At 40.6% G+C, this 26,050-nt stretch overlaps 1 protein-coding gene and 1 pseudogene across 2 annotated transcripts in view; one reads left to right on the forward strand and one right to left on the reverse strand.

Moving 5' to 3' along the window:
• Positions 1–4,265: 4,265 nt before the first annotated feature.
• Positions 4,266–26,050, forward strand: part of PCCB (propionyl-CoA carboxylase subunit beta) — a 98,571-nt gene continuing 76,786 nt past the window's right edge. The window contains exons 1-5 of one of the 2 annotated variants that reach the window (XM_047874278.1): positions 4,267–4,497; positions 6,874–6,993; positions 7,995–8,063; positions 10,957–11,013; positions 13,527–13,640. In XM_047874278.1, the coding sequence (XP_047730234.1) occupies positions 4,315–4,497; positions 6,874–6,993; positions 7,995–8,063; positions 10,957–11,013; positions 13,527–13,640 (543 nt within the window). In that variant the 5' untranslated portion in view covers positions 4,267–4,314. Of the gene's footprint in view, positions 4,498–6,873; positions 6,994–7,994; positions 8,064–10,956; positions 11,014–13,526; positions 13,641–26,050 lie in introns of both variants that reach the window. The other variant, XM_047874279.1, reaches the window with a different exon arrangement.
• Positions 15,588–15,690, reverse strand: LOC125175913 (uncharacterized; annotated as a pseudogene).

Consider the following 26,050-nt stretch of genomic DNA (forward strand, 5'->3'; position numbering starts at 1 on the left):
TACCATACCGTTTTGATTACTATAACTTTGTAATATAGTTTGAAATCAAGGAGTGTGATGCCCCCAGCTTTTTTCTTCTTTCTCAAGAGTGCTTTGGCTACTTGGGTTTTTTCGTGGTTCTATACAAATTTCATATTTTTAAATTGTATTTCTATGAAAAATGCCATTGGAATTTTGATACAGGTTGCATTGAATCTACATACTGCTTTGGGTAGTATGGACACGTTAACAGTATTAATTCTTCCAACCCATGAGCTTGGAATCTCTGTCCACTTATTATGTCTTCTCCAACCTTACATTAACCTCTTACAGTTTGAAGTACACAGGTCCTTTATCTTGGTAAAAATTATTTTCAGATATTTTATTCTTTTGATGCAATTGTAAATGGGATTGTTTTCTTAGTTTCTGATAGCTCATTGTTAGTGTATAGAAACATGGGGCGCCTGGGTGGCGCAGTCAGTTAAGCGTCCGACTTCAGCCAGGTCACGATCTTGCGGTCCGTGAGTTCGAGCCCCGCATCGGGCTCTGGGCTGATGGCTCAGAGCCTGGAGCCTGTTTCCGATTCTGTGTCTCCCTCTCTCTCTGCCCTTCCCCCGTTCATGCTCTCTCTCTGTCCCAAAAATAAATAAACGTTGAAAAAAAATTTTTTTTTTTAAAAAAGAAACACAGTGGATGTTTGCATATTGATTTTATCCTGCAACTTTGCTGAGTTTATTAGTTCTAATGTTTTTCATTAGAGTCTTTAGGGGTTTCTCTATATAATTTCATGTCATCTGCAAATAGTGACAGTTTTATTTCTTTCTTTCCAATTTCAGTGCCTCTTGCGTATTTATTTTTTTCTTGCCTACTTGCTCTGGTCCATCTTTCAGATAGAAGAATGCATGACTTCTTAGCCTCAATAACAACATGAGCCAATTCTTACAATAAATCTATTCATATATATATCTACATATATCTTAATGGTTCTCTTTCTCTGGAGACCCCTGAATAATACAGCAGGAGAGAGGAGGAAAGTGAGCCTTATGTGGAAATCACAGGAGAAGGGAGAGGGGTGTGTGTTATGGAGGTCAGAAAATGCTGAAAGGTGGCACCAACAGATGACAAAAACTTCAAAGAAAGAACAGCTCAACAATGGTGGAAGAATGGTCTGGAAGTGCCTCTGGGAAAAGGTACAGAAGAGCTCTGCTCATTTCCCACAGAGCTCAGGGAGTCAGAAAAGATGAGGATTTTGGTGTGTGGTGTGGGAAAACCAGTTTCCAGTTCTTAATAATTACAGTTTCTTTAAAAAAATTTTTAAATGTTTATTTATTTTTGAAGGAGAGAGAGACAGAGCATGAGACGGGGAGGGGCAGAGAGAGAGGGAGCCACAGAATCCGAAGCAGGCTCCAGGCTCTGAGCTGTCAACACAGAGCCTGACGTGGGGCTCGAACCCAGAGCCGTGAGATCATGACCTGAGCCAAAGTCGGATGCCCAAACAACTGAGCCACCCAAACGCCCAATAATACAATTTTAACTGAAATTTAAAGACAGGGTTCTTATGACCCAATCTTAGCAGTCCAAGGCACGCAGTCTAGAAAAAAAAAAAAAGTAACTAAAGCATTTCATTTTTTTTCCATTAAAAAATAAAACACTAAGGAGAGAAGTACATTCATAAGGCATAAGAAACATCTTAAAAATCCTCTCTTCTTATACGGATGGCAGCTCCTCTCCAAAATTTCCTCTCACACCCTTTTACTTTCAACCACCTCAAACTTGCTAAAGTGACAAGACACCTGGGTTGCATTAAGAGTAATTGACTGATCTGAAATTAATTGCTGCATTTGTACTGAGGCCACACCTCTCATGGGCTGCTACCAGCCAAGCACAGGCAGGAGTATTTTGGCTTTAGGACTCCTTGACAGCCTTGCTGAACTTTCCTTAAACGTGCACAGTAGTCTAAGGAGCTCCTAATCACCTTTTTTCCTTCCCTTTCTCCTTGGCTGGGGTTCAGACTTGTACTGCAATCTGATAGTTCTCCCAGCCTCTCCCAGCTGCTGCCCCATTTTCTCTCCCAGGTCGTTCCCCTAATTGATTTCTTGCACATTTAATTCCTTTCTTGGCAGCTGCTTCTCAGAAGATCTGGATAACACGCTCACCCAAATATGTGTGACCTTTTCCAAATTTACTCCTTCCTTCCATTTCACCCATCTTCACTGACAGTGATCACTGACTAGGATAGAACAGCTAGGTCAGGGTGACTTCTGTTTCAAAATGGAGAAATAATGCAAGCAAGGAGGACTAGGGGCAGGAAAACAGCCCGGAGTATGCTAGGATTCCAGAGGGTAATTACCAGGTAGTTCAATCCTCCTTCTACCCCACCTCCACCCATCCTAGGCTGGGAATTCCATCTGAGGTAAAGAATAACAGTATAGATCTATAGGACTGTATATATAATACCCATGGTAGGGCACTAAAACAGTGAGGAGGAAGAATGAGAGGAGGGGAAAGGGAAAGTGGAGAGAGAGGGAAAAATTGGGTTCAGTCTAACAGTTATTTATGGATCCCTCCTGGGCTTTCTGCTAAGCACTGGTTATTCAAAGTTAAATAAGAAAAACTTCCTTGCTTTCCTGAGGGACTGATACTTTCCCTAACCTAGGCAGAAGGGGGATCAGAGTACTGCCTTGAGGAGATGATACCTGAGCAGAGCTTGGAAGGATGCATAGGTGTAGGAGAAAACCTCTTGAGCCACATGCAATTGCCTATCTGCTAGCTCAATTCAATTCTGCAAATACATTCTGAAGGCTTCCTATGTACAAGGCCTTGTTCTAGGTGCAGGGGCTACAGTGGTGAGCAAGCCAGCCACAGTTTATGCCCTCTGACTTGGGAATCTAGCTGAGAAATGAGCTAACCAATCTTACCACAGTGTGAGATGTGCCACTGGAGAGGGATCTGCAAAGCACGTTAGAACAAGAGTCTCATGGCCCCCAGCCCAAATGAACTCCCAATTTCTGAACATGGCAAAATTCTTCATACTTTAACTCTGTTATTGCTTTGCAGTCTCATTTACCACCATTCCCAAAAAGTGGATGGTAGAACCATATGGGAATCTGAATATGCTACATGCAGTTACATTTCAGAGCTACTCTTCTTGACACATCCAGCCTTGCCCAAATTCTCCCCTGTGCTACCAGGCAGATCCTTTGTCTCTCTCTCCAGGTTGATGAGGTTCTTAAAGCAGGGACCCAGATGCCGGGCCAACAACATCTACTATGGGGTCAGGCACATGCAGGTAGGCTTTGTCCAGTCACACAACCTCAGACTTTGGACCCTCAGCTTCCTTGCATGCTAGGTGAACAATTCCTACTCCAGGAAATATGAAAAACACTGGTGGTTCTTGGCATATAGTAGGTGCTCAAAAAGATTTGCTGAATTGAATTAACATCAAAGTCCCAACCCAGAATTTGGACTTTATGAAGGCTCTAGCTGTGAGCTGGAGCTTGGAGGGTTTAATGATCAATTTTAGTAGTTTTCTGTAGTTAAGAATGCAAAATAGACACCTTGCACTTTGCCTTAAAGAGCTGCTTGTTAGCTGGGGAAACAGATGGACAAGCTCCTAAGAGTTCAGTTCTAAATTCCTAAAGGAGTAGTTCTCAAAATCTAGCAAGTGTCAAAATCACCTAGAGGTCGTCTGGTGAAACAGATTGCTGGCTGCTCCCTCAGAATTTAATTCAGTTGGTCTGGGGCGGAGTATGAGAATTTGAAAGTCTGCATTTCCCACTTTTTCCCACTGCTGGGCTCACATTTTGAGAACTACCCACTAGAGGTTAAGTGACCTGTGCTCAATATGCGGCACATAGTTGGTCTGTGTGTCTGAATCCTGGTTCCACCACATCTTTAGTGTTGGCTCTTGATCAAATCACTCTACCTCTCTGTGCTTCACTTGCCTCATCTGTGAAATCAGGATAATAAGCTAATGCACGTGAGGCTGGCAGTGTTTAATACATGTTGGTTAGCTCCTATTACCTACTCATTTTCTGGAGGTGGTGGGACGACCAAATTCGAGGTCAAGGTAGCCAGAGAAGAGCAAGGATTAAGTCCATCTTCTGTGCAGCAAGGAAGGCACCAGATCTGAGGACAGTACTATCCTTCTCAGGATGATGTCCCAGAGCGGTATGGAGTCTCGAATTCTCAGGCTTTTCTTCTAAGCGCGCTGCGACGTCCAGCCCATAGGCTGTCTACGTCCCACCCATGCTGCGCAGGCGCAGAACCCGATACCCACGCTTGACGCAGAAGCGTACTCAGGCGCACCGACTGGGAGCTAGCCGCGGAGCAAAGATGGCAGCGGCAATGCGCGTGGTGGCGGCTGGAGCAAGACTCAGCGTTGTGGTGGGCGGTCTCCGCGGTGCGGTCCGCAGCCTGTGTAGCCGGCCCGTCTCGGTTAACGAGCGCATAGAAAACAAGCGCAGCGCCGCGTTGCTGGGAGGAGGCCAGCGTCGCATCGACGCGCAGCATAAACGAGTGAGTCCTAGGGAGACCCGACCATCCCCCTGGCGTTCGCAACCTATTACAGAGTTTCCGGCTCGCGGCGCCCCAGTCCTTTCAGCCAATCCGCGCGATGCCGAGGAGGGGCGGGGACGAGAAGGTTCACCCTGAGAACCTGTAGCCTTTCACCAAATAGCAGGTAAAACGAGAGTAAGTACCTTTGTGCCTCACTGCCCTGTGCTTTACTTCTGGATTTTTAGTCGCAGCTGCTCGGCCCCAGACAACTCACCATTTAACTTCTATAAACTTTTGGACCAGTTAATCACTAGGAGTCAGTTTATTGAAAGGAGAAAATAGTATTTTCCCCCTCACAATCTTATTGGTAGAGCTACAGAAGCGATGACGGGCACTTAATAAAAAAACGAAACAAAACAAAAAAAAATTCTGCGTGTTCTTCTCATGCCTGGAGGAAGAGTGGTAGGTAGTATACGGTTCTTGCTCCATCATGGTAGCAGGAAAATCGAAGCATATGGTGGGGGAAGTAACTTGGGCAAACTCTCACATTAATCTGGGGTGGGTTGAGCTCCCGGATCTTGTGGGAACTTCTGCCTCCTCAGTGCTGGCTGAACGCCTTTAGAATCTCAGCATGCATAGACATGCTGGGTAGGAAAGGCACGATGCGCGACGGAGGCAGGGAGGTTTTTGAGGCGAGAATTACAGCTGGCCTTCAGAGATAAGCTGGGTGGCCATTTATCAGCAGGAGAAACTGAGGCCCAGATGGGTGACCAGGGACTTGGAAGTAGGCTCACGCGGTGTGTCACTGACATGTGTGTGAAACGACCTTTGTGCTGGGTGAGTTAAATAACCGGGAAGATGCAGAAGTGAAATTCTTAGCGGTGAAGGGCACCGAGGCACATGTCAAGCCTGGGGGTGGTGACTGGGGTGGAAGGCTGGGGGTCTTCAGTGAGGAAATTCGAACTAGTTCTTGATTGAATTCTAGGTGTTGATTTAGATGGAAATCCCCATTTGACAAGAGCATGAAGGTGACCATTCCTTTTTGACAAGTTACTTAATCCTGAGGAGTCAGTTTATTCTAAACAGAAGATAGTAATAATTCTTAACTCTTGGGAGCAAGATGTAAATTTGGTTGTGTGTGGTGCCAGGAGTGCTTTCCCTTCCTCCCCTGGGGTGGCTCTGTCTGGGTTGAAGGAATTTTTACATCATGCTTTGGAAAGGCCTGGCAGTGCTCCTGTGCACGCTTTGTATTGGGGCCCGTTGCTGAATTCTCCCTGGAACATCACCCCACCTCTTTGCTAGGTGGACCCTACTGAGTTTTGATGCAGGCTCCAGAAGCTATTTTTCTTTTGCCAGAGCTGACTTAGGAGGCTGACTTGATTTAAATCCCCCACTCCACCCCCTTTTCAACAATTTTTGGATGACTTCCATAGGGTAGATTTCCAGAAATGGAATCACTGGGTCAAAAGATAGGAATATTTTGAACACTCTAATATATGTTGCTAAATTGCTTTCTGGAAAACTTACTCCACACAACAGTGTATATGTTTGTCTGTTTTAAAACGACCTCACTGGCTTTGGCTGCTTTATTATGGGGGAAAAAAAGAGCCAAACTTTCCCTGGGGTGGAGAGAGGGCAGAGGACAGTAGGCCTGGGTGTTTGGCTTAGTCTAAGGGCTTGAGAGTCCAAGCAACAGAGGCTCTTGATAAGTTGAAGGTTCCAACCTCATCTCCAAGAAGCATTTTTTCACTCCTCTCACATGAGCTCTTTACCACTCTAACTCCTTTTCATCTCAGGCACTACCTGCTTTGGGGTTGTTGCCATATTATAGTATCACTGTCAGGTGTGGGGTTTCTAAGCCGAGCCCCAATGTAGGATAGTAGGAGAAGCCATGGAAGGGGCAGAAGAACCAGGAAGTAGTCCTGAAAGTGTCTTTGGGGTTGGACACTAGTGAGGTGAGTTTGTGTGGGGTTCCCTAGAAGAAACTTGTGAATGTGGGGGTGTAGCCTTAGGCCCTTCAGTAAGCCTGATTTAATTTTCCACCTCCTACTTTTCCATTCTTCTTTTTATTACTCCTTAGGTCTCCAGTAAATGTTTGTGGAACTAGTTATCTTGTTCCAGGGTCAGGCTCTCCTTACCCCCACTTCTCTCCATCTTTTCCTCTTCCTACTTCCTTATTTACCCTCCACAGTTGGTAGCTCCTGGAGTAGCCTGTCTGCCCTGATTTACTTACTGGCTGATATCTACTGATAACACCAGTGTTTTGGGTGGGTTGATGGAATAGAGGCTTTCATGTGAGGTGAAGGGGCAAAACCTGTCTTCGTGGCCCACTCACAAGCACTCCTTGCTTACTGACCTCTATGATGACATGACTGAATGGTTTTTGTTGTATTTTAGGGAAAGCTGACTGCCAGAGAGCGGATCAGCCTCTTGCTGGACCCTGGCAGTTTTGTTGAGAGCGACATGTTTGTGGAACACAGATGTGCAGATTTTGGAATGGCTGCTGATAAGAATAAGGTATCTTTTTACAATGGTGGTGTGAGCCTCTAAGTTGCACTGTCTAGCCGTGGCCCTGCTGACCTACTCATTAGCCTAATAATGAAGGCCATCTGGAACTCAAGGTACATTTAATAGTTTTCAAGTTAGAGGCCTGAAACTGTTAAGAGTGCCTCTGAAGAAGTACTATTGGGCCTCCAGATTCCCCCAGTTACCTTTGCAGATGAAGGAATGGAATGGGACTGTTCATACCTTGTGCAGTGTGACTATGGCCCAGTTTCTAGGTCTCTGGTTGTGGGTTCAGAGTTCTTGCAGGTATGGAGTGACAAACTTAGAAGGAAAGGCGAAAATGTCTTGGTTGTGTTCTGGTCCATCTAGGCACCAGAGACCCCTAAAGCAGGACCACTTGCCTCTTTTGACACTTTGACTTTATAGAGTTTTTAAAGTCAGAGTCACCGACACTTTTTTTAATTGGATGTTCTCCATGGGTATGCAGAGTTCTCTGTATTCACTTTTGATCAGTTTTCCTCAGGTCTGTATATATGCTGTTATTCACCAAAGATTTGTGAACTTGGCATCGCATCAGCTGGCTCCGTTTGAGTCATTATGGGCTACACAGTATTCCAGGATTCCAAGCAAAATGATGGGTTTTCCCTAAGGCTTGGAGGTGGGGTGTGTGGCTTTCTAGAGTTGCTATGTGTCATTATATGCCCTTCTCCTTCCTGTGGCATTTGGTAGCAGTGGCCCTAGGGGGAGTCTTGATTATTTTACTGTTAAGAAGGAAGATGAAGCCTAACTATAGTGCCCGTTACTTCTGTTGATGAACCAGTAGCCTAGTGCTTGCTATTGCAGAGCTGAGAAGGGGAAGGGGAGATTCCTTCATGTTCTTGATTCATATTGAATTTTAAGAAATTTAGGGTGGGTTATTTTATTTTTTTGGTCTTTCATTCGGGCATAATTGTCAAATTCATTAAAAGATGTATTTGGTTTTTTTAACTTTTATTTTTCTGTTTTTCTGGTAGTTTCCTGGAGACAGTGTGGTCACTGGACGGGGCCGAATCAATGGAAGATTGGTTTATGTCTTCAGTCAGGTATTTAATAACTCGAATAGGCTGAGCTTTCCTGGAGGGCAGAGCCAGGACCAAATATGTGAGAAGAAAGTCTTGAGGAATGAAAACTTGCCTGTAGTGGGGGCAGAAGAGGGATATACTTTGTTTTTCAGTGCATGTGTCCAGAATATTCTACCATAGTATGTGTTTTTCTCAGAATCCTGAGTCTGTTTTAGGGATAATCACAGGGCAGTAATCATGTAAAAAGTCCCAGGAACCAGGAGTTTATTCTAAGTGAATGAGATGTTTCTTGGTGGGTTGGGTGTGTGCCTGGAGGGCATCCATGTCCTGGGCAATGTGTGGGCCTAAGAGAGTGCTGTGAATGCAGCCTGGGTGGAAGGGACTTGAGTCTCAGGAACATAGACCCCTCAGTTTTGGGCTTCATGAAACTATTCAAACAAGTTTTGTTAGGCTTCATAAGGACAGATACAGTTTCTTCACACTGAAACCATAGGAAAATATAGTAGGCAGAATAGCTCCCAAAGATGTCCAACTCCTAATTCTCAAAACCTGTGACTATATTACCTTACATGGCAAAGGGGAATTAAGCTGCAGATGGAATTAGTGTCACTGATTAGCTGGCCTTAAAATAAAGTAGGCTGGGTTACCCAGGTGGACACATATAATCACAAGGGTCCTTAAAAGAAGGAGAGGCAGAAGAGGAGGTCTGAAGAATGTGCTGAGAAGGGCTTCACCTGCCATTGGTGTTTAAGAAGATGGAGGAAGGAGGTCATGAGCAAAGGAATGCATTTGGTCGCCAGAACAGGGAAAAGGCAAGAAAACAGATTCTCCCTTGGAGCCTCCAGAAAGACATCTAATCATGCTAACCTTGAGAGTAGCTCAGTGAGGCCCATGTAAGACTTCTAAATTACAGAACTGTGAAGAGAATAAATTTGTGTTGTTTTAAACCACTGAATTTGTGGTAATTGTTACAGCAGCTAATAGTAAACTAACACTATATTATTTTGGGTTTGATTACCACCCCTCTCCACCTCAAGACGTGGAAGAATACGTATAATTCTAAATACTTAGTTCCTTTTACAGATCTAAAATTATAAAGCTTGTTAAATATTAAAATTATGGGTTCAGTATTAAATAACTGGTTAATTTTAAATGTACTTAGACAGTACTCATTCACTTAATGAATTACCTTTGACATGTTTTAAAACTGTTATAAATGGGTCTACCAACTACTTAACTAGAAGAAATTATGAGAGCTAGGCAAAAACTTGTACAGAAAGAAAGATGCAAAAACGTGTACAGAAGGAATTATTAATAAGATAGCTAGAACAAAGTAAGTTATTGTACTTTCTGGACTCAACCTTCTAACTTTTGAGCAAATACAAAATTCATTGAATTGATACTTTTGATTACCTCTTATGCCCATGGGGTAGGGTAGGATGAGGATTGGGGGCGAGGAGAGGGAGATGACTGAGCCACAGTTCCTGCCCTGAAGAACCTAATCTCATTTTGTAGATAAATTGGGGCAGAACAGGAGTTCTGTACAGATGAGGGCAAGAGTGATTCTGGGTAAGTGCTGTGGGCCCGGGACAGTGGACGATCACATTTAGCCTTGAGGAATGCTTTAGGGAAAATGGGGCATTTGAAATAAGCCCTGAAGGATACTTAGGGTAGGGAGTGATGAGCCAGTTTTTTGTACTGATCCCCAAAATGTTAATATCTGCAGTTTTTTCTGGGGATCTTCTGCTTTTCTGTAGAAGCAGCCTTAGTCTCTTGACTGATAATTGTTCATAGGTATGTTCTGGGGGAGGACAATCTATTCTTGTATAGGTTCCTAATCTCAGATGTTTTTAGCCTCACCTTTGCTTTCTTTTGCCACTGGTGATTGTGAATCCAGAGTCCTTCTGGTGAAATTGCTTTAGAGAATAAATGTTTCCTCTTCTCAAGGTGAAGGAGAGGCCCTGTGGGGTCCAACTGCTCCTAACCCAGAGTTTTTATCAGTCTGTTCCCCTGCCCCCCCCCCCCCACTTCCTATAGTTCCTGGGTTGTTCCATCCTTGTGGTTACTCCCCCTGCAGTATATAGGCTTCCATTTGCTCCAAGTCAGATATTCTTTTTGTGCTTTCAGTTCCCCTGAGTTTGTTGTTCACTCTCTCCTCTGCCATTGTTTCCTCTTCCTTTTTTGTCCTCCTGGGCTGACTCTGTTTTTAATTACTCGCTTTTTGAGGTGGTTTTAGAAAGGAGGTCCTTCCCACAAGAAGCCCTTTATATCAGAAGGTAATGAAATTCCATAAGCAAGAGGAAGCCGTGAGGGCTCTGATTGTCTTTTTTTTTTTTTAACCTCTCGTCAAAATGGCAAATATTTCTTTTTCTTTTTTTTTTTTTTAACGTTTATTTATTTTTGAGACAGAGGGAAACAGAGCATGAACAGGGGAGGGTCAGAGAGAGGGAGACACAGAATCTGAAACAGGCTTCAGGCTCTGAGCTGTCAGCACAGAGCCCGACGTGGGGCTCAAACTCACGGACCATGAGATCATGACCTGAGCCGAAGTCGGACGCCCAACTGACTGAGCTACCCAGGCGCCCCAGAATGGCAAATATTTCTAGTAATAGAAATGCCTGCCTGACATCTATAGAATCTGATTTTTCAGGTTAATTCTGCGTGAAAAGTTTTCCTTAGAGAGCTAGGATTCATTTTTGTAGAGCAAAGACTAAGTCTTTTGCTGTTGACAATACATGAATTCCCTCTAAGGTACAAATTACTCCATAGAATAGTGAATAAAAGACCATTCCTAATTTTTTGAACTCCTGAAAATCCTTCAAAAACTTTTGACTAAGAGTTTTTCATTTCATCTTCCTCCTGGCTTTTCATTCCTGGCTAGTGACTATATTTTGTTGATTTGTTTTCTTTTTAGGATTTTACAGTTTTTGGAGGTAGTCTGTCTGGGGCACATGCCCTAAAGATCTGCAAAGTAAGTATTTAATCTTGAAAACCCAGTACTTTCATCAGTCACATAGTTCATATTAAATATTGGGGTGCAAGACAATGAGGTGTGTATGTGGGGTGGGTGCAGACCCAAACATCCCTTTAGTCCAAGGCAGGAATTCTTCACATTTTTTGTATCATGGATCCCTTTGGCAGTCTGGTAATGATTTACATGCATAAGATATGTAGGATTACAAAGAATTAAAAAATATTAAAAAAAATTACAATTGTAATATTCATGCTTTTTATGTTTGTTTATTTTGAGAGGGAGTCACAGGGAGGGAGAGAGAGAGAGAGAGAGAGAGAAAGAAAGAAAATCCCAAGCAGGCTCTGCACTGTCTGCACAGAGCCTGACACGGGGCTTGATCTCCCCAACTGTGAGATCATGACCTGAGCTGAAATCAAGGCTTGGATGCTTAATCAACTGAGCCACCCAGGCACTCCTATTTGTAATCTGTGTGCTTTCAAATTTATCAAATAACAAGATTTAGCTGTGCATGTAAACCTCTATAGTTTCAAAGTAGGCATGAGTGAAAATGCTACTTCAAGGGGCGCCTGGGTGGCTCAGTCGGTTGAGCGTCTGACTTCGGCTTGGGTCATGATCTCGCAGTCTGTGGGTTCGAGCCCCGCATCGGGTTCTGTGCTGACAGCTCAGAGCCTGAAGCCTGTTTCAGATTCTGTGTCTCCCTCTCTCTCTGACCCTCCCCCGTTCATGCTCTCTCTCTCTCTGTCTCAAAAATAAACGTTAAAATTAAAAAAAAAAAAAGAAAATGCTACTTCAAGATACCTGCAACTTTAGTGTGACATAAAAATATCCATGGCTTCTTTTAATATAAAGTCACAGGTATTTCTCATAAAATAATGATTTTGTTTCCTGTGTTCATAAATAAAAGGTATGGTAAAGATCAGCTAGAGTTAATAAAGGTAAAGATTAAATTTTTTCCCATCCAAGCAATGCATGGATGAAATCTATTACAGACCCCTTGGGATTCTGAAGACTCCAGGTAAAGAGCCCATGATCTAGGTGGAGAGTCCAGGTACTAAAGGATAAAGAACAGTGCAAGGATTACATGATGGTATTTTAAAAAACACTGCTGGGGCTCCTAGGTGGCTCCTAGTCTGTTGAGTGTCCAACTTCGGCTCAGGTCATGATCTCACAGTTTGTGGGTTTGGGCCCCGCATCAGGCTCTGTGCTGACCACTTGCTCAGAGCCTGGAGCCTGCTTCAGATTCTGTGTCTCCTTCTCTCTCTGCCCCTCCCCTGCTCATGCTTTGTCTCACTCTTTCTCAAAAATAAATAAATGTAAAAAAAATAAAAAAAATAAACCTAAAAAACCTCCACTGCTAGTGATGAGATGCTCTGGAGATGAATAAAAGTATAGATCATACTTGGAGAAATGTGGAATTAAAGGTACGGTTGACTGTTAGTAGTCAAGCAGTGCTTCCCTGTGTAATGGAAAACCTGGATTCTAGATGTGATCTTGTCATGTATTGTTTCTGAAACCTTGGGCCAATCACTTAACTTTTAATCCTCTGTAATTTTTCTTTTCACTGCCTCTGTTATCAGGTTGAATGAGATAATGGAAGTGGAAGTACTTTGTGAACTGAAAAGGTTCTTAGGAATGTTGCTTATTAAGCCCTCAACTACTGACCCATGAGGAAAATATGCCTTATTACAAGTGAAATCAGGCTTGGGCCTGGCTCTGGTTAACAGATGGATCTACATGTACTTTCATAAAAATACTATTTTGTTATTGTGTTTAGTGTCAGTTCTTTCAAAAGAGTAAGGGGGGGCGGGGGTAGGTGGTGACGCCTGACTGGCTCAGCCAGTAGAACATGTGACTCTTGATCTCAAGGACATGAGATCTCAAGGTCATGAGTTCTCAAGGCCATGCCCAAGCCCTACGTTGGGCATGGAACCTGCTTGAAAAAAAAAAGTTGGGAACAAAACTGGATACTGGAAAATATTATAGCCTGGGCCTGTGGCTCAGAAATGGTTGCTATGAGCAGTCTTATCCCCTGCTGGTGGGAAGTGCTTTGGCTCTTGGATGCCTGAAGGGCTTTAATCAGCCCTTAAAATTTTGGTTCTGTTTTCCATGGAGGTACCTAATCATCATGGGGAATGAAGCCAGTGTTAATGATTCCTGTTTTGAGAAGTGTAATTAGGGGCGCCCAAATGGCTCACTTGGTTAAACATCCAACTCTTGATTGCGGCTCAGGTCATGATCTCATGGCTCATGAGATTGAGTCCTGCATCGTGCTCTGTGCTGACATTGTGGAGCCTACTTGGGATTCTCTGTCTTCTCTCTCTCTGCCCCTCTCCCTATTCACATGCGCGTGCTCTCCTCTCTCTCTCTCTCTCTCTCTCTCTCTCTCTCAGAATGAGCATTTAAAAAGAAAAGTGCACTTGGAACATTTTCCAGAAAACACCATGGTACTTTATAAATTGTTTTTGATAAAAGGATCAGTTGTCTCATAAAAGATTGCTTTGCTGTCTCAGATCATGGACCAGGCCATGACAGTGGGGGCTCCAGTGATTGGACTGAATGACTCTGGGGGAGCACGGATCCAAGAGGGAGTAGAGTCTTTGGCTGGCTATGCAGACATTTTTCTGGTAAGAAACCTGTTAATAGCATTTACAGAATAAAATAATACAAGGCTTAATTTCTAAGCTGTGCCCTGGTTAGAGCTTTCCCATCCCTATTCCTTGTTATCTACCTTGTGTCTGTTCTGTGGCTTCTTCCTGTGTCACTGGGGAAGGCATGGAAGGTGTACAAAAAGCAAGAGAGTAGGTGGAGAGGGTTTACTTTTTTTTATCACAGAGGGCAACTCTTAGGGGAAAACAAAATTAAAGATCACTTATAGGGGAAATCACCTAATTATTTTTCTCAAAAGCAAGGGACATGGAATATTATGAAAGTTTAAAATGAATTGATTTGCTAGAATTAGAAATTAAAAAAATATGTAGTATTTTATTTTGTTTAAAACACAATATCATCATATGAAGTTCAAGTTGTAGTACAAAGAAGAAAAATCAGCCAAATCCCACTATTCGGAAACATTTGATGAACAGTATATCAGATCTTTCTGCTTACTTACAAACTAAAATTACAAAGAAAGAAATGAAAAACACAAAAGTAGATTAGATGTATTACTTGAAGTAGGAAGTATGTTATAAGAAGGTAAAGGAGGTTGGGGTAAGGGAGAGAGATACTGCCAGATGGAAACTTGAGGAAAGGGAGAGGTCTGTATTTCTGGGGAGGGGAGGAAATAGGGAGAAGGCAGGAAAGAGACAGGCAGACATTGTTTCTAATCAGGCCAGCTGTTCTTGTCATCTCCCTGGCCTGCAGGCTTATGAATGTTTTATCCCTGGCTACTGCCCTTTGTGATCCATCAGAAAAATGTGTATTTGTGTAAGCTGCTCTGCTAGTTGTGGGAATACACATGTTTGTTGAGAAGCCACTTTGTGAACCTACTTTTTAATCTTTAATCTTGAGCTCTAGGAATAACCTACTGGGGAGAATTAGCACTTTGGGTGGCATAGTCAGAACAGTTTAGGCCTGGAAAATCTCCTTTGCCCCCTAACCTGGTAGTCATGCCTGTGTTGGAAATGAAGGAAAGAAAGCATGGCAGTAAATCCCCACATTTTAGAGGTTATCAGGGTTTTAGAATATCTCCTAGTCTAACCCATCTTTGTGAGTATAGGCTGCAGGTTGTGTTGTGTTTTCTTTTCAGGAGATAGGCTTCAGTGACTTTAATAAATTATTTACTAATGCTGCTTGTCATTTCTACACCTCCAGCCACTTCCTGCTACTGTACTGTTTAAAATTTTTTTTGTAGTTTTGATAAAATTTCAAATTTTACATAAAAATTGCAAAAACAGTTCAAGGAACTCCCTGTATGCCCTTTACCCAGATTCACCACTTGTTTACATTTTGCCCATTTGCTCTATCATTTCTCTCCATAAGTATATATTTTCAGGTTATATTTCTCTGAAACATTTGAGAATAAACTGGAGATTGTACCTCCTTTAGCCCTTAAATCCTTCATTGTGTGTTTCCTGAGAACAAGGACATTCTGTGATAAAACGAGTATAGTAATAGAAATCAGGAAATTTAATATGAATTCATCAATATTTTTATCTATGGCAATTCAGATTTCATCAAGTGATCCTAATAAAGCCTTTGGTAGCTGTTCTCCTCTACCCCTGTGCCCCATCCAGTCCAGGATTAAGTACTGTCTTTAGTTGTCTTAGCTATTTAATTTCCTTTAATTTGGGACAGTTTTAGGGGCGCCTGGGTGGCTCAGTTGGTTAAGCGTCCGACTTCAGCTCAGGTCATGATCTCACGGTCATGAGTTTGAGCCCCGCGTCAGGCTCTGTGCTGACTGCTCAGAGCCTGGAGCCTGTTTCGGATTCTGTGTCTCCCTCTTTCTCTCTGACCCTCCCCCGTTCATGCTCTGTCTCTGTCTCAAAAATAAATAAACGTTAAAAAAAAAAATTTTAATTTGGGACAGTTTTTCTTTTTCCTCTATGACCTTAACATTTTTTTGGAAGTCTTATAAGAGGTATAATTTACAAACCCTAAAATCCATCCATTGTAAGAATGTAACTCTGAAAAGAACAGATACTACACTTGATCTTAGCCAAAAGGCTGAGAAGAATGTAAGCATGTAATTCAGTGACTTTTTGAATTCCAGTAAAATAAACAACAGTATTAGTTTCAGGTGTATAATGTAGTGATTTAACAGTGCCATACATTACTCAGTGCTCCTTATTGATAAGTGAACTTTTTTTTTTAAGTTTATTTATTCTGAGAGAGAGTAAAAGTGCAAGTGGGGGGGGGGGTGGAGACAGGGGGGCAGAGGATCTGAAGCGGGCTCTGCCTTGACAGCAGAAAGCCCGATGTGGGGCTCGAACTCATGAACCATGAGATCATGACCTGAGCCAAAGTCAGACACTTAACTGAGTTGAACCACCCAGCTACCCCACAATAAGTGAACTCTTAATCCCTTTTACCTATTTCACCCATCTGCCTCCCCCAGCTCCTTTCTGGTAACCATCAGTTCTGTATACTTAAGAGTCTTTTTTGTCTTTTTCTTTTGTTCATTTTTATTTATTTATTTATTTAGTTATTAAAAAAAAAAATTTTTTTAACGTTTATTTATTTTTGAGACCGAGAGAAACAGAGCATGAATGGGGGAGGGCCAGAGAGAGAGGGAGACACAGAATCTGAAGCAGGCTCCAGGCTCTGAGCTGTCAGCACAGAGCCTGATGTGGGGCTGGAACTCACAGAGCGTGAAATCATGACCTGCGTCGAAGTCGGACACTTAACCGACTGAGCCACCCATGCGCCCCCATTTTTTTTTTTTTTAAGTTTGTTTATTTTTGAGAGAGAAAGAGAGACAGAGCTGAGTGGAGGAGGGACAGAGAGACAGGGAGACACAGGATCTGAAGCAGGCTACAGGCTCTGAGCTCTCAGCACAGAACCCAACACGGGGCTTGAACTCATGAACCTCAAGATCATGACCTGAGCTGAAGTCAGACACTTAACTGACTGAGTCACCCAGGCACCCTGCGTTTGTTGTGTTTCTTAAGCTCCACATATGAGTGAAATCACATGGTAGTTGTCTTTCTCTGACTTCTTTCACTTAGCATTATACTCTAGTTCCATCCATGTTGTTGCAAATGGCAAGATTTTATTCTATTTTTATGGCTGAGTAATATTCCTGTGTGTGTGTGTGTGTGTGTGTATCACTTTTATCCGTTCATCTATTAATGGACACTTGGGTTGCTTCTCTAATATGGCTATTGTAAATAATGCTCCAGTAAACATAGGGGTGCATATATCCCTTGGAATTAGAATTAGTGTTTTGTATTCTTTGGGTAAATACCCAGCAGAGCGATTACTGGATCATAGGGTAATTTTGTTTTTAATTTTTTTTGAGGAACCTCCATACTGTCTTCCACAGCGGTTGCACAAGTTTGCATTTCCACCAGTGGTGCATGAAGGTTCTTTTCTCTTCATGTCCTTGCCAACACTTATTGTTGTGTTTTTGATTTTTGCCACCTCACAGGTGTGAGGTGGTATATCATTATGGTTTTGATTTGCAGTTCCATGATGATAAGTGATGTTGAGCATCTTTTCATGTGCCTGTTGGCTAAGGATGTCTTCTTTAGAGAAATATCTGTTCATGTCTTCTGCCCAGTTTTTGATTGGATTATTTGTTTTTGGAATGTTGAGCTATATCAGTTCTTTATATATTTTGGGCACTAACCCTTTATCAGATACGTTATTTGCAAATATTTTCTCTCATTCAGTAGGTTGTTTATAGTTTCATTGATTTGTTTCTTTCACTCTGCAGAAACTTTTTTATTTTGATGAAGTCCCAATAGTTTATTTTTGCTTTTGTTTCCCTTAGGAGACCTATCTAGAAGAATGTTGCTATGGTCATTATCAGAGAAATTACTGCCTGTGCTCTCTTCTAGGACTTTATTATTATTTTTTATATATTTCTTAATGTTTATTCATTATTTATTGGTGAGCAGGGAGGGGCAGAGAGAGAGGGAGACACAGAACCCTCCAGACTCTGGCTGTAAGCACAGGGCCTGACATGGGGCTCGAAATCACAAACTGTGAAATCATGACCTGAGCCAAAGTTGGACACTTAACTGACTGAGCCACCCAGATGCCCCCTCTTCTAGGACTTAAATGGTTTTAGGTCTTTTTTTTTTTTTTTTAATGTTTTATTTATTTTGAGAGAGCATAATCAGGGTGGGCCAGAGAGAGAGAGTGAGAGAGAATCCTAAGCAGACTCTGCCCTGTGAGGGTAGAGCCAGATGTGGGCCTTGATCCCATGAACCTGTGAGATCATGATCTGAGCCAAAATCAAGACTCAGACACTTAACTGACTGAACCACCCAGGCACCCCTAATGGTATCAGGTCTTACATTTAGGTCTTTAATCCATTTTGAGTTCATTTTTTGTGTGTGGTGAAAGTGGTCCAGTTTCATTTTTTGGCATATAGCTGTCCAGTTTTCCCAATACCGTTTGTTGAAGAGACTGTCTTTTTCCCATTGCATATTCTTGCCCCCTTTGTTGAAGATTAATTGACTATATAATTGTGGGTTGATTTCTGGAGTTTCTAATGTGTTCATTGATCTAAGTATTTTTGATCATTGATCTTAGTATCCTATTGTTTTGTGTACTACAGCTTTGTAATAAAACTTGAAATCTGGGATTGTTGTACCTTCAGTTTTGTTTTCCTTTTTTATTGCTTTGGTTACTCAGGATTTGAGTGGTTCCATACAATTTAGGATTATTCTAATTCTGAATTACTGTTGGTGTTTTGGTAGGGATTACATTAAATCTATAGACTGCTTTGGGTAGTATGGACATTTTAATAATTATTCTCAGTCCATGAACATAGTATATATTTCCATTTGTATTGTTTTCAGTTTTTTTTCTTTTCTTTTACCAGCATTTTATAGTTTTCACAGTACAAGTGTTCCACCTCATTGCTATTTTATTCTTTTTGGTGCAATTGTAAATGTGATTATTTTCTTAATTTCTCTTTCTGTTACTTCCATTATAAGTGTATAGAAAAATGCAGTGGGTTTCTGATGCTGATTTTGTATCCTGTGACCTTATTGAGATCATTTATCAGTTCTAGTAGTTTTTTGGTGGAGTCTTTATAGGGTTTTCTGTATATAGTATCCTGTCATATGCAAGTAGTGATTTTTTCTTCTTCCTTACCAATTTGGATGCCTCATTTTTGTTGTCTGATTGCTGTGGCTGTTTTGTGTGCTGTATTGAATAAGAGGGGTGAGAGTGGACATCCTTGTCTTGTTCCTGACCTTAGGGAAAAAGCTCTCTATTTTTCATCATTGAGTATAATGTTAGTCCTGGGTTTTCATATATGTCCTTTATTATGTTGAGGTATGTTCTCTCTGACCCTATTTGTAGAGGTGTTTTTTTTAATTATTTTTTTTAATGTTTATTTTTGAGAGAGAGACAGAATGTGAATGGGGGAGGAGCAGAGAGAGGGAGGCACAGAATCCGAAGCAGGCTCCAGGCTCTGAGCTGTCAGCACAGAGCCTGATGTGGGGCTTGAACTCACAAACTGCAAGATCATGACCTGAGCTGAAGTTGGACACTTTCCGACTGAGCCACCCAGCCAACAAGGTGCCCCTTGTTGTTTTTAATCATGGATGGATGTTCTACTTTGTCAAATGTTTATTTCTGCATCTTTTGAAATCATGTGGTTTTTATTCTTTCTCTTACTGACCTTATGTGTATCATGTTGATTTTGCAAATACTGAATTACCCTTGCAATCCAGGAGTAAATCCCATCGATGGTGGTGAATGATTTTTTTAAATGTATTGTTAGACTTTGTTTGCCACTATTTTGTTGAGGATTTTTGCATCTATATTCATCAGAAATATTAGTCTGTAGTTCTTTTTGTTGTATCATCTTGGTTTTGGTATCAGGGTAACGCCTCATAGACTGATTTTTGGAAGCTTTTTTTCTTCTATTTTTTGCAATAGTTTGAGAAGAATGGTTATTAACTCTTCTTTAAATGTTTGGCAGAATTCACCCATGAAGCAGTCTGGTGCTGGACTTTTGTTTCTTGGGAGTTTTTTGATTACTGATTTAATTGCATTGCTGGTGATTGGTCTGTGCAAATCTTCTATTTTTTCCTTGTTCAGTTTGGGAGGTTAAATTTCTAGGAATTTTCCACTTCTAGGTTGTCCAGTTGGTTGGCATATAATTTTTCATAATATTCTGTTACAATTATTTGTATATCTGTGGTGTTATTTCTCCTTTTTCATTTTTTTATTAAAAAATTTTTTTTAATATTTATTTTTGAGAGACAGAGATAGCATGAGAGGGAGAGGGGCAGAGAGAGAGGGAGACAGAATCTGGAGCAGTCTCTAGGCTCTAGCTGTCAGCACAGAGCCTGACACGGGGCTCGAACTCACAAACTGCAAGATCATGACCTGAGCCCAAGCAAGTCACTTAACTGACTGAGCCACCCAACCACTCCTCTCCTTTTTCATCTCTGATTTTTGAGTCCTCTCTTTTTTTTTTGATGAGTCTGGCTAAAGGTTTATTAATTTTGTTGATCTTTTCAAAGAACTAGTTCCTGGTTTCATCGATCTGTTCTATTGGTTTTTTTAGTTTCTATTTCACTTATTTCTGCGCTACTCTTTAATTCCTTCTGCCTGTTTTGGGTTTGGTTCTTTTTATAGCTCCTTTAGGTGTAAGGTTAGGTTGCATATTGGAGATTTTTATTTTTGCGGTAGGCCTCTATTGCTATAAATTTCACTATTAGGACAGCTTTTGCTGCATCCCCAAGATTTTGGACTGTTTTCATTTGCCTCCATTTTTTTTTTTTTTATTTTTTTAATTTTGATTTCTTTGTTGACTCATTCATTGTTTAGTAGCATATTATTTAACCTCCATGCTTTGTGTTATTGACAGATTTTTTTCTTGTGGTTGATTTCATAGTGTTGTGGTTGGAAAAGATGTATATGACTTCAGTTGTTCTTAATTTGTTGAGACTTGTTTTATGGCCCAATATGTGATCTATTCATAGAATGTTAAATGTGTGCTTAAAAAGAATGTGTATTGCACTGTCTTAGGATGGAATGTTCTGGCTATGTATTAGATCCATCTGGTTCAGTGTTTCATTCAAAACTATGGTTTCCTTGTTGATTTTCTGTTTGGATGATGTATCCATTGAAGTGAGTTGGGGGTTAAAGTCCCCTGCTATTACGGTTTTACTATAGAGTATATTTGTTATTAGCTGCTTTATGTATTTAGGTGCTTTCATGTTAGATGCATAAATATTTACAATTGTTACATCATCTTGTTGGATTGTTCTATTGATGATTATATAGCGATGATTATATAGTGTTCAAACTTACGAACCATGAGATCATGACCTGAGCTGAAGTTGGATGCTTAACTGATTGAGCCACCCAGGCACCCTGGTCTGCATGTGTCTTTGTCTGATATGAAGGTAGCATATTGATTGGTCTTGATTTTTTATGCATCTGTCATACTATGTCTTTTGATTGGAGTGTTTAGTCCATTTACGTTTAAAATAATTATTGATAGCTATATATTGCTATTTTGTTACTTGTTTTATGGTTGTTTTTGTAGTTCTTTGTTTCTTCTCTTGCTCTTTCATGGTTTTCTGGCTTTCTTTAGTGATATACTTGGATTCCTTTCTCTTTATTCTTTGCATATCTATTACTGGTTTTTGGTTTGTGGTTACCACTGGGTATATAACATCTGCATATAACAGTTTATATTAAGTTGATGATACCTTAAATTTGAACCCGTTCTTTACTCCTCTGCCCCCCACGTTTTAGGTATATGGTGTCACACTTTACATCCTTTTACTTTGTGTATATCTTGACTGATTTTTTTTATAAATACACTTAATTTTACTGCTTTTGTGCCCCCTACTGACTCTTATGATCTGTCCTTTCTATTCAAAGAGTCCCCTTTAATGTTCCTTGTAGGGCTGATTTAGTGGTGATGAACTCCTTTGGTTTTTGTTTGAGAAACTGTATATCTCCTATTTTGAATGATAGCTTGCTGGATAGAGTATCTTGGTTGCAGATGTTCTTCTTTTTTTTTTTTAATTTTTTTTTTAAATGTTTGTTTATTTTTGAGAGGGAGAGAGGGACAGAGTGTGAGCAGGGGAGGGGGAGAGAGAGAGGGAGACACAGAATCTGAAGCAGGCTGCAGACTCTGAGCTGTCAGCACAGAGGCTGATGCGGGGCTCGAACTCAGAAACCATGAGATGATGACCTGAGCCCAAGCTGGATGCTCAACTGACTGAGCCACCCAGGCGTTCCACAGATGTTCTTCTTTTAGCACTTTTTTATTAAAAAAATTTTTTTTTCATGTTTGTTTAATTTTGAGAGGGAGAAAAAGAGAGAGCAAGGAAGGGTCAGAGAGAGGGAGACACAGAATCTGAAGTAGGCTCCAGGCTCTGAGCTGTCAGCACAGAGCTGACATGGGGCTAAGACTCACGAACTGTGAGATCTTGACCTCAGCCGAAGTCAGATGCCCAACAGACTGAGCCACCAGATGCCCCTCTTTTAGCACTTTGAATATATCATGCCATTACTGTCTGTCCTGTGAAGTTCCTGGTGAAAAATCAGCTGATAGCCTTAAGGGGTTTCCTTTGTATCTAACTGTTCTTTTTAAATGCTTTTAAAATGCTCTGTTTATTGCTGCTTTTTGCCATTTTAGTTACAAGGCTTTGGTGTGGACCTCCTTTGCTTGATTTTGTTGGGGACTCTCTGTGCCTCCTTGATCGGGATTTCTGTTTTCTTCCCCAGATTTGAGAAGTTTTCAGTTATTCAAGTAAATTTTTGTCCCCCTTTCTCTTTCTGGGATCCCTATAATGTGAATGTTATTTTGCTTGATGGTGTTGCTGAGTTTCTGTCTCTATGGTTTTTGTATCATTTTTCACTTAAGATAATTTTTTTTGAGGTTATTTCATATTGTACTTTGTGTCAGTTGTCATTTTTTTATTGCTGAATAATGTTACATGGATATACCACATTTTATCCATCTATCAGTTGATGGATGTTTATGTTGTTTCAACTTTTTGGCTGTCAAATAATGCTGTGAACATTTGTGTATCACTCTCTGTGTGAACAAAGTTTTTCATAAGAGTGGAATTATTGGGTCTGATAAGCTTATGAGTTTTTTTTTTTTTTTTAATTTTTTTTTTTTTTCCAACGTTTATTTATTTTTGGGACAGAGAGAGACGGAGCATGAACGGGGGAGGGGCAGAGAGAGAGGGAGACACAGAATCGGAAACAGGCTCCAGGCTCTGAGCCATCAGCCCAGAGCCCAACGCGGGGCTCGAACTCCCGGACCGCGAGATCGTGACCTGGCTGAAGTCGGACGCTTAACCGACTGCGCCACCCAGGCGCCCCAGCTTATGAGTTTTTAAGAAATTGCCAAATTTTTTTCCAAAATGACTACCAGTTTACATTACCACAAGCAATATATTCAGGGTTTCATGTTCTTCACATCCTTGTCAAGCCTTGAGTATTTCATTTTTTTTCATTATGGTCATTTTTATGGTATGTTGTAGTAACTCAATGTGGTTTTATTTGTATTTCAATGCTGACTAAATCATGTTGAGCATCTTTTCATGTACATGTTATTCATATGTATGTCTTTTACAAAACATTTTTTCTAATATTTATTTTTGAGAGACAAGGATGAGTGGGGGAGGAGCAGAGAGAGAGGGAGACACAGAATCAGAAGCAGACTCCAGGCTCTGAGCAGTCAGCACAGAGCCTGACACGGGGCTCAGACTCACAAACTATGAGATCATGACCTGAGTCAAGGTCGGATGCTTTACCAACTGAAGCACCCAAGCATCTTCCTATGTGTATCTTCTTTGCTGAAATGTCTATTTAGATCTTTTGCTCCTTTTATAATTGGGTTTTGAGTTGTAAGAGTTCTTTATATATTTTGAATACGAGTCCTTTATTAAATACATAGTTTGCAGGTATTTTCTTCTAGTCTTACGGCTCTTCTTTTTTCACTTCAAATGTCACCATTAAGAAAGAAATGTTTTAAGTGTTGAATTCCAAAAACTCAGTTTGTTTCCTTTGCAGATTATACTTTTATTGTCCTATGTAAGAACTCTGTGTAATAATACAAAGTTATGAATATTTTGTCCAGTCTCTTTTATGTTAGGTCTGTGATACATATAAAATTTTTGTCTATAGTGTGAGGTCAGGGTCAAAATTCATCTTTATCTCACATTTATTGACATGACTATTCTGTCTCCGTTGAATTGTCCTGGCACTTTGGTGCAAAATGAATTGGCCATAAAGGTAAAAATTTCTGGACTCCGTTCTTTTCCATTGATCTATATGCTTATCTTTATAAAACAACCTCTCCCCCCCCCCCTTTTTTTTAAATTGAAGTATAGTTGATGTATAATAGTTTCAGGTGTATAGCATATTGATTTAACATTTACATAAATTATGAAATGCTTGCCATGGTAAGTATAATTAATGTCTGTCAGCATACAAAATTGTTACAATATTGACTGTATTTGTTTTGCTGTATTTTTTCATCCTTAGGAGTTTATTTTATAATTGGAGGTTTGTATTTCTGAATCCCTTTCACCTATCTGGTTCCCCCACCCCCTCTAGCAACCATTAGTTTTGCATATTAGCATCTGTTTCTGTTTTGTTAATTTAGATTCCATATGTAAGTGAAATTATATAGTATTTGTCTTTCTCTGACTTAATTCCCTTAGCATAACACCCTCTGGGTTCATCTGTGTTGTTGCAAATGGCATGATTTCTTTTTTTTTTTTTTTTATGCGCGCGCACGCACACACACACACACACACACACACACACACACACACTACCTCTTTAGGCATTCCTTTACCTTAGGTTGCTTAGGGTACTTAAGTTGCTTCCACATCTTGGCTATTGTAAATAAAGTAGTGAACATAGGGGTGCGTATATCTTTTTGAATTAGTGTTTTCATTTTCTTCCCATAAATACTCAAATGAAATTGCTGGATCATATGGTAATTCCATGTTTAACTTTTTGAGAACCCTACATACTGTTTTTTATAGTGGCTGACCTGATGTACATTCCATCAATAGGGCACAAGCGTTCTCTTTTCTCTATGTCCTCACCAGCACTTGTTATTTCTTGTCTTTTCAATCTGAGCCATTTTGATAGGTACGAAGTGATATCTCATTGTGGTTTTGATTTGCATCAAAAATGTTGAGTGTATCTTTTGTGTCTATTGGTCATCTATATATCTTCTTTTGAAAACTCCATTGAGGCCCTCTGCCCATTTTTTAATTGGAGCTTGGTTTGGTTTGGTTTTAAATTAAAGGAGTTCTTGATATATTTTGGATATTAACCATTTAATGGATATGTGACTTACAGGTAACTTGACCCATTCAGTAGTCTTTTTGTTTTGTTGATGGTTTCCTTTGCTGTGCAAAAGCTTTTTAGTTTGATTTAGCCCTAGTTGTTTGTTTTTGCATTTGTTTCTCTTGCCTGGGGAGAAAGATGAAAAAGATAATGCTACAACTGATGTCCAAGAGTTTTCTGCCTTTGTTTTTCTTCAAGAATTTTATACTTTGGGTATTCTTACATTTATGTCTTTAATCTATTTTGAGTTTATTTTTGTGTGTGGTGTAAGAAAGTGGTCCAGTTTCATTCTTCTGCGTGTCGCTGTCCAGTTTTTCCAGTGCTATTTGCTGAAGAGACTGTGTTTTTTCCATTGGATATTCTTTTCTGCTTTGTCGAAGATTAGTTGACCATACATTTGTAGGTCCATTTCTGGATTCTCTGTTGATTTAAGTGTCTGTTTTTGTGCTGGTATCATACTGTCTTGATGATTATAGCTTTGCAATACAGCTTGAAGTCCAGAATTATGATGCCTACAGCTTTGGTTTTCTTTTTTCTTTTTTCTTTTTCTTTTTATTTCTTTTTATTTTTTTTACTATATGAAATTTATTGTCAAATTGGTTTCCATACAACACCCAGTGCTCATCCCAAAAGGTGCCCTCCTCAATACCCATCACCCACCCTCCCCTCCCTCCCACCCCCCATCAACCCTCAGTTTGTTCTCAGTTTTTAAGAGTCTCTTATGCTTTGGCTCTTTCCCACTCTAACCTCTTTTTTTTTTTTTTCGTTCCCCTCCCCCTTGGGTTTCTGTTAAGTTTCTCAGGATCCACATAAGAGTGAAACCATATGGTATCTGTCTTTCTCTGTATGGCTTATTTCACTTAGCATCACACTCTCCAGTTCCATCCACGTTGCTACAAAAGGCCATATTTCATTTTTTCTCATTGCCACGTAATATTCCATTGCGTATATAAACCACAATTTCTTTATCCATTCATCAGTTGATGGACATTTAGGTTCTTTCCATAATTTGGCTATTGTTGAGAGTGCTGCTATAAACATTGCGGTACAAGTGCCCCTATGCATCAGTACT

Source organism: Prionailurus viverrinus, chromosome C2 (genome assembly GCF_022837055.1).
Source record: "Prionailurus viverrinus isolate Anna chromosome C2, UM_Priviv_1.0, whole genome shotgun sequence".
Taxonomy (NCBI): domain Eukaryota; kingdom Metazoa; phylum Chordata; class Mammalia; order Carnivora; family Felidae; genus Prionailurus; species Prionailurus viverrinus.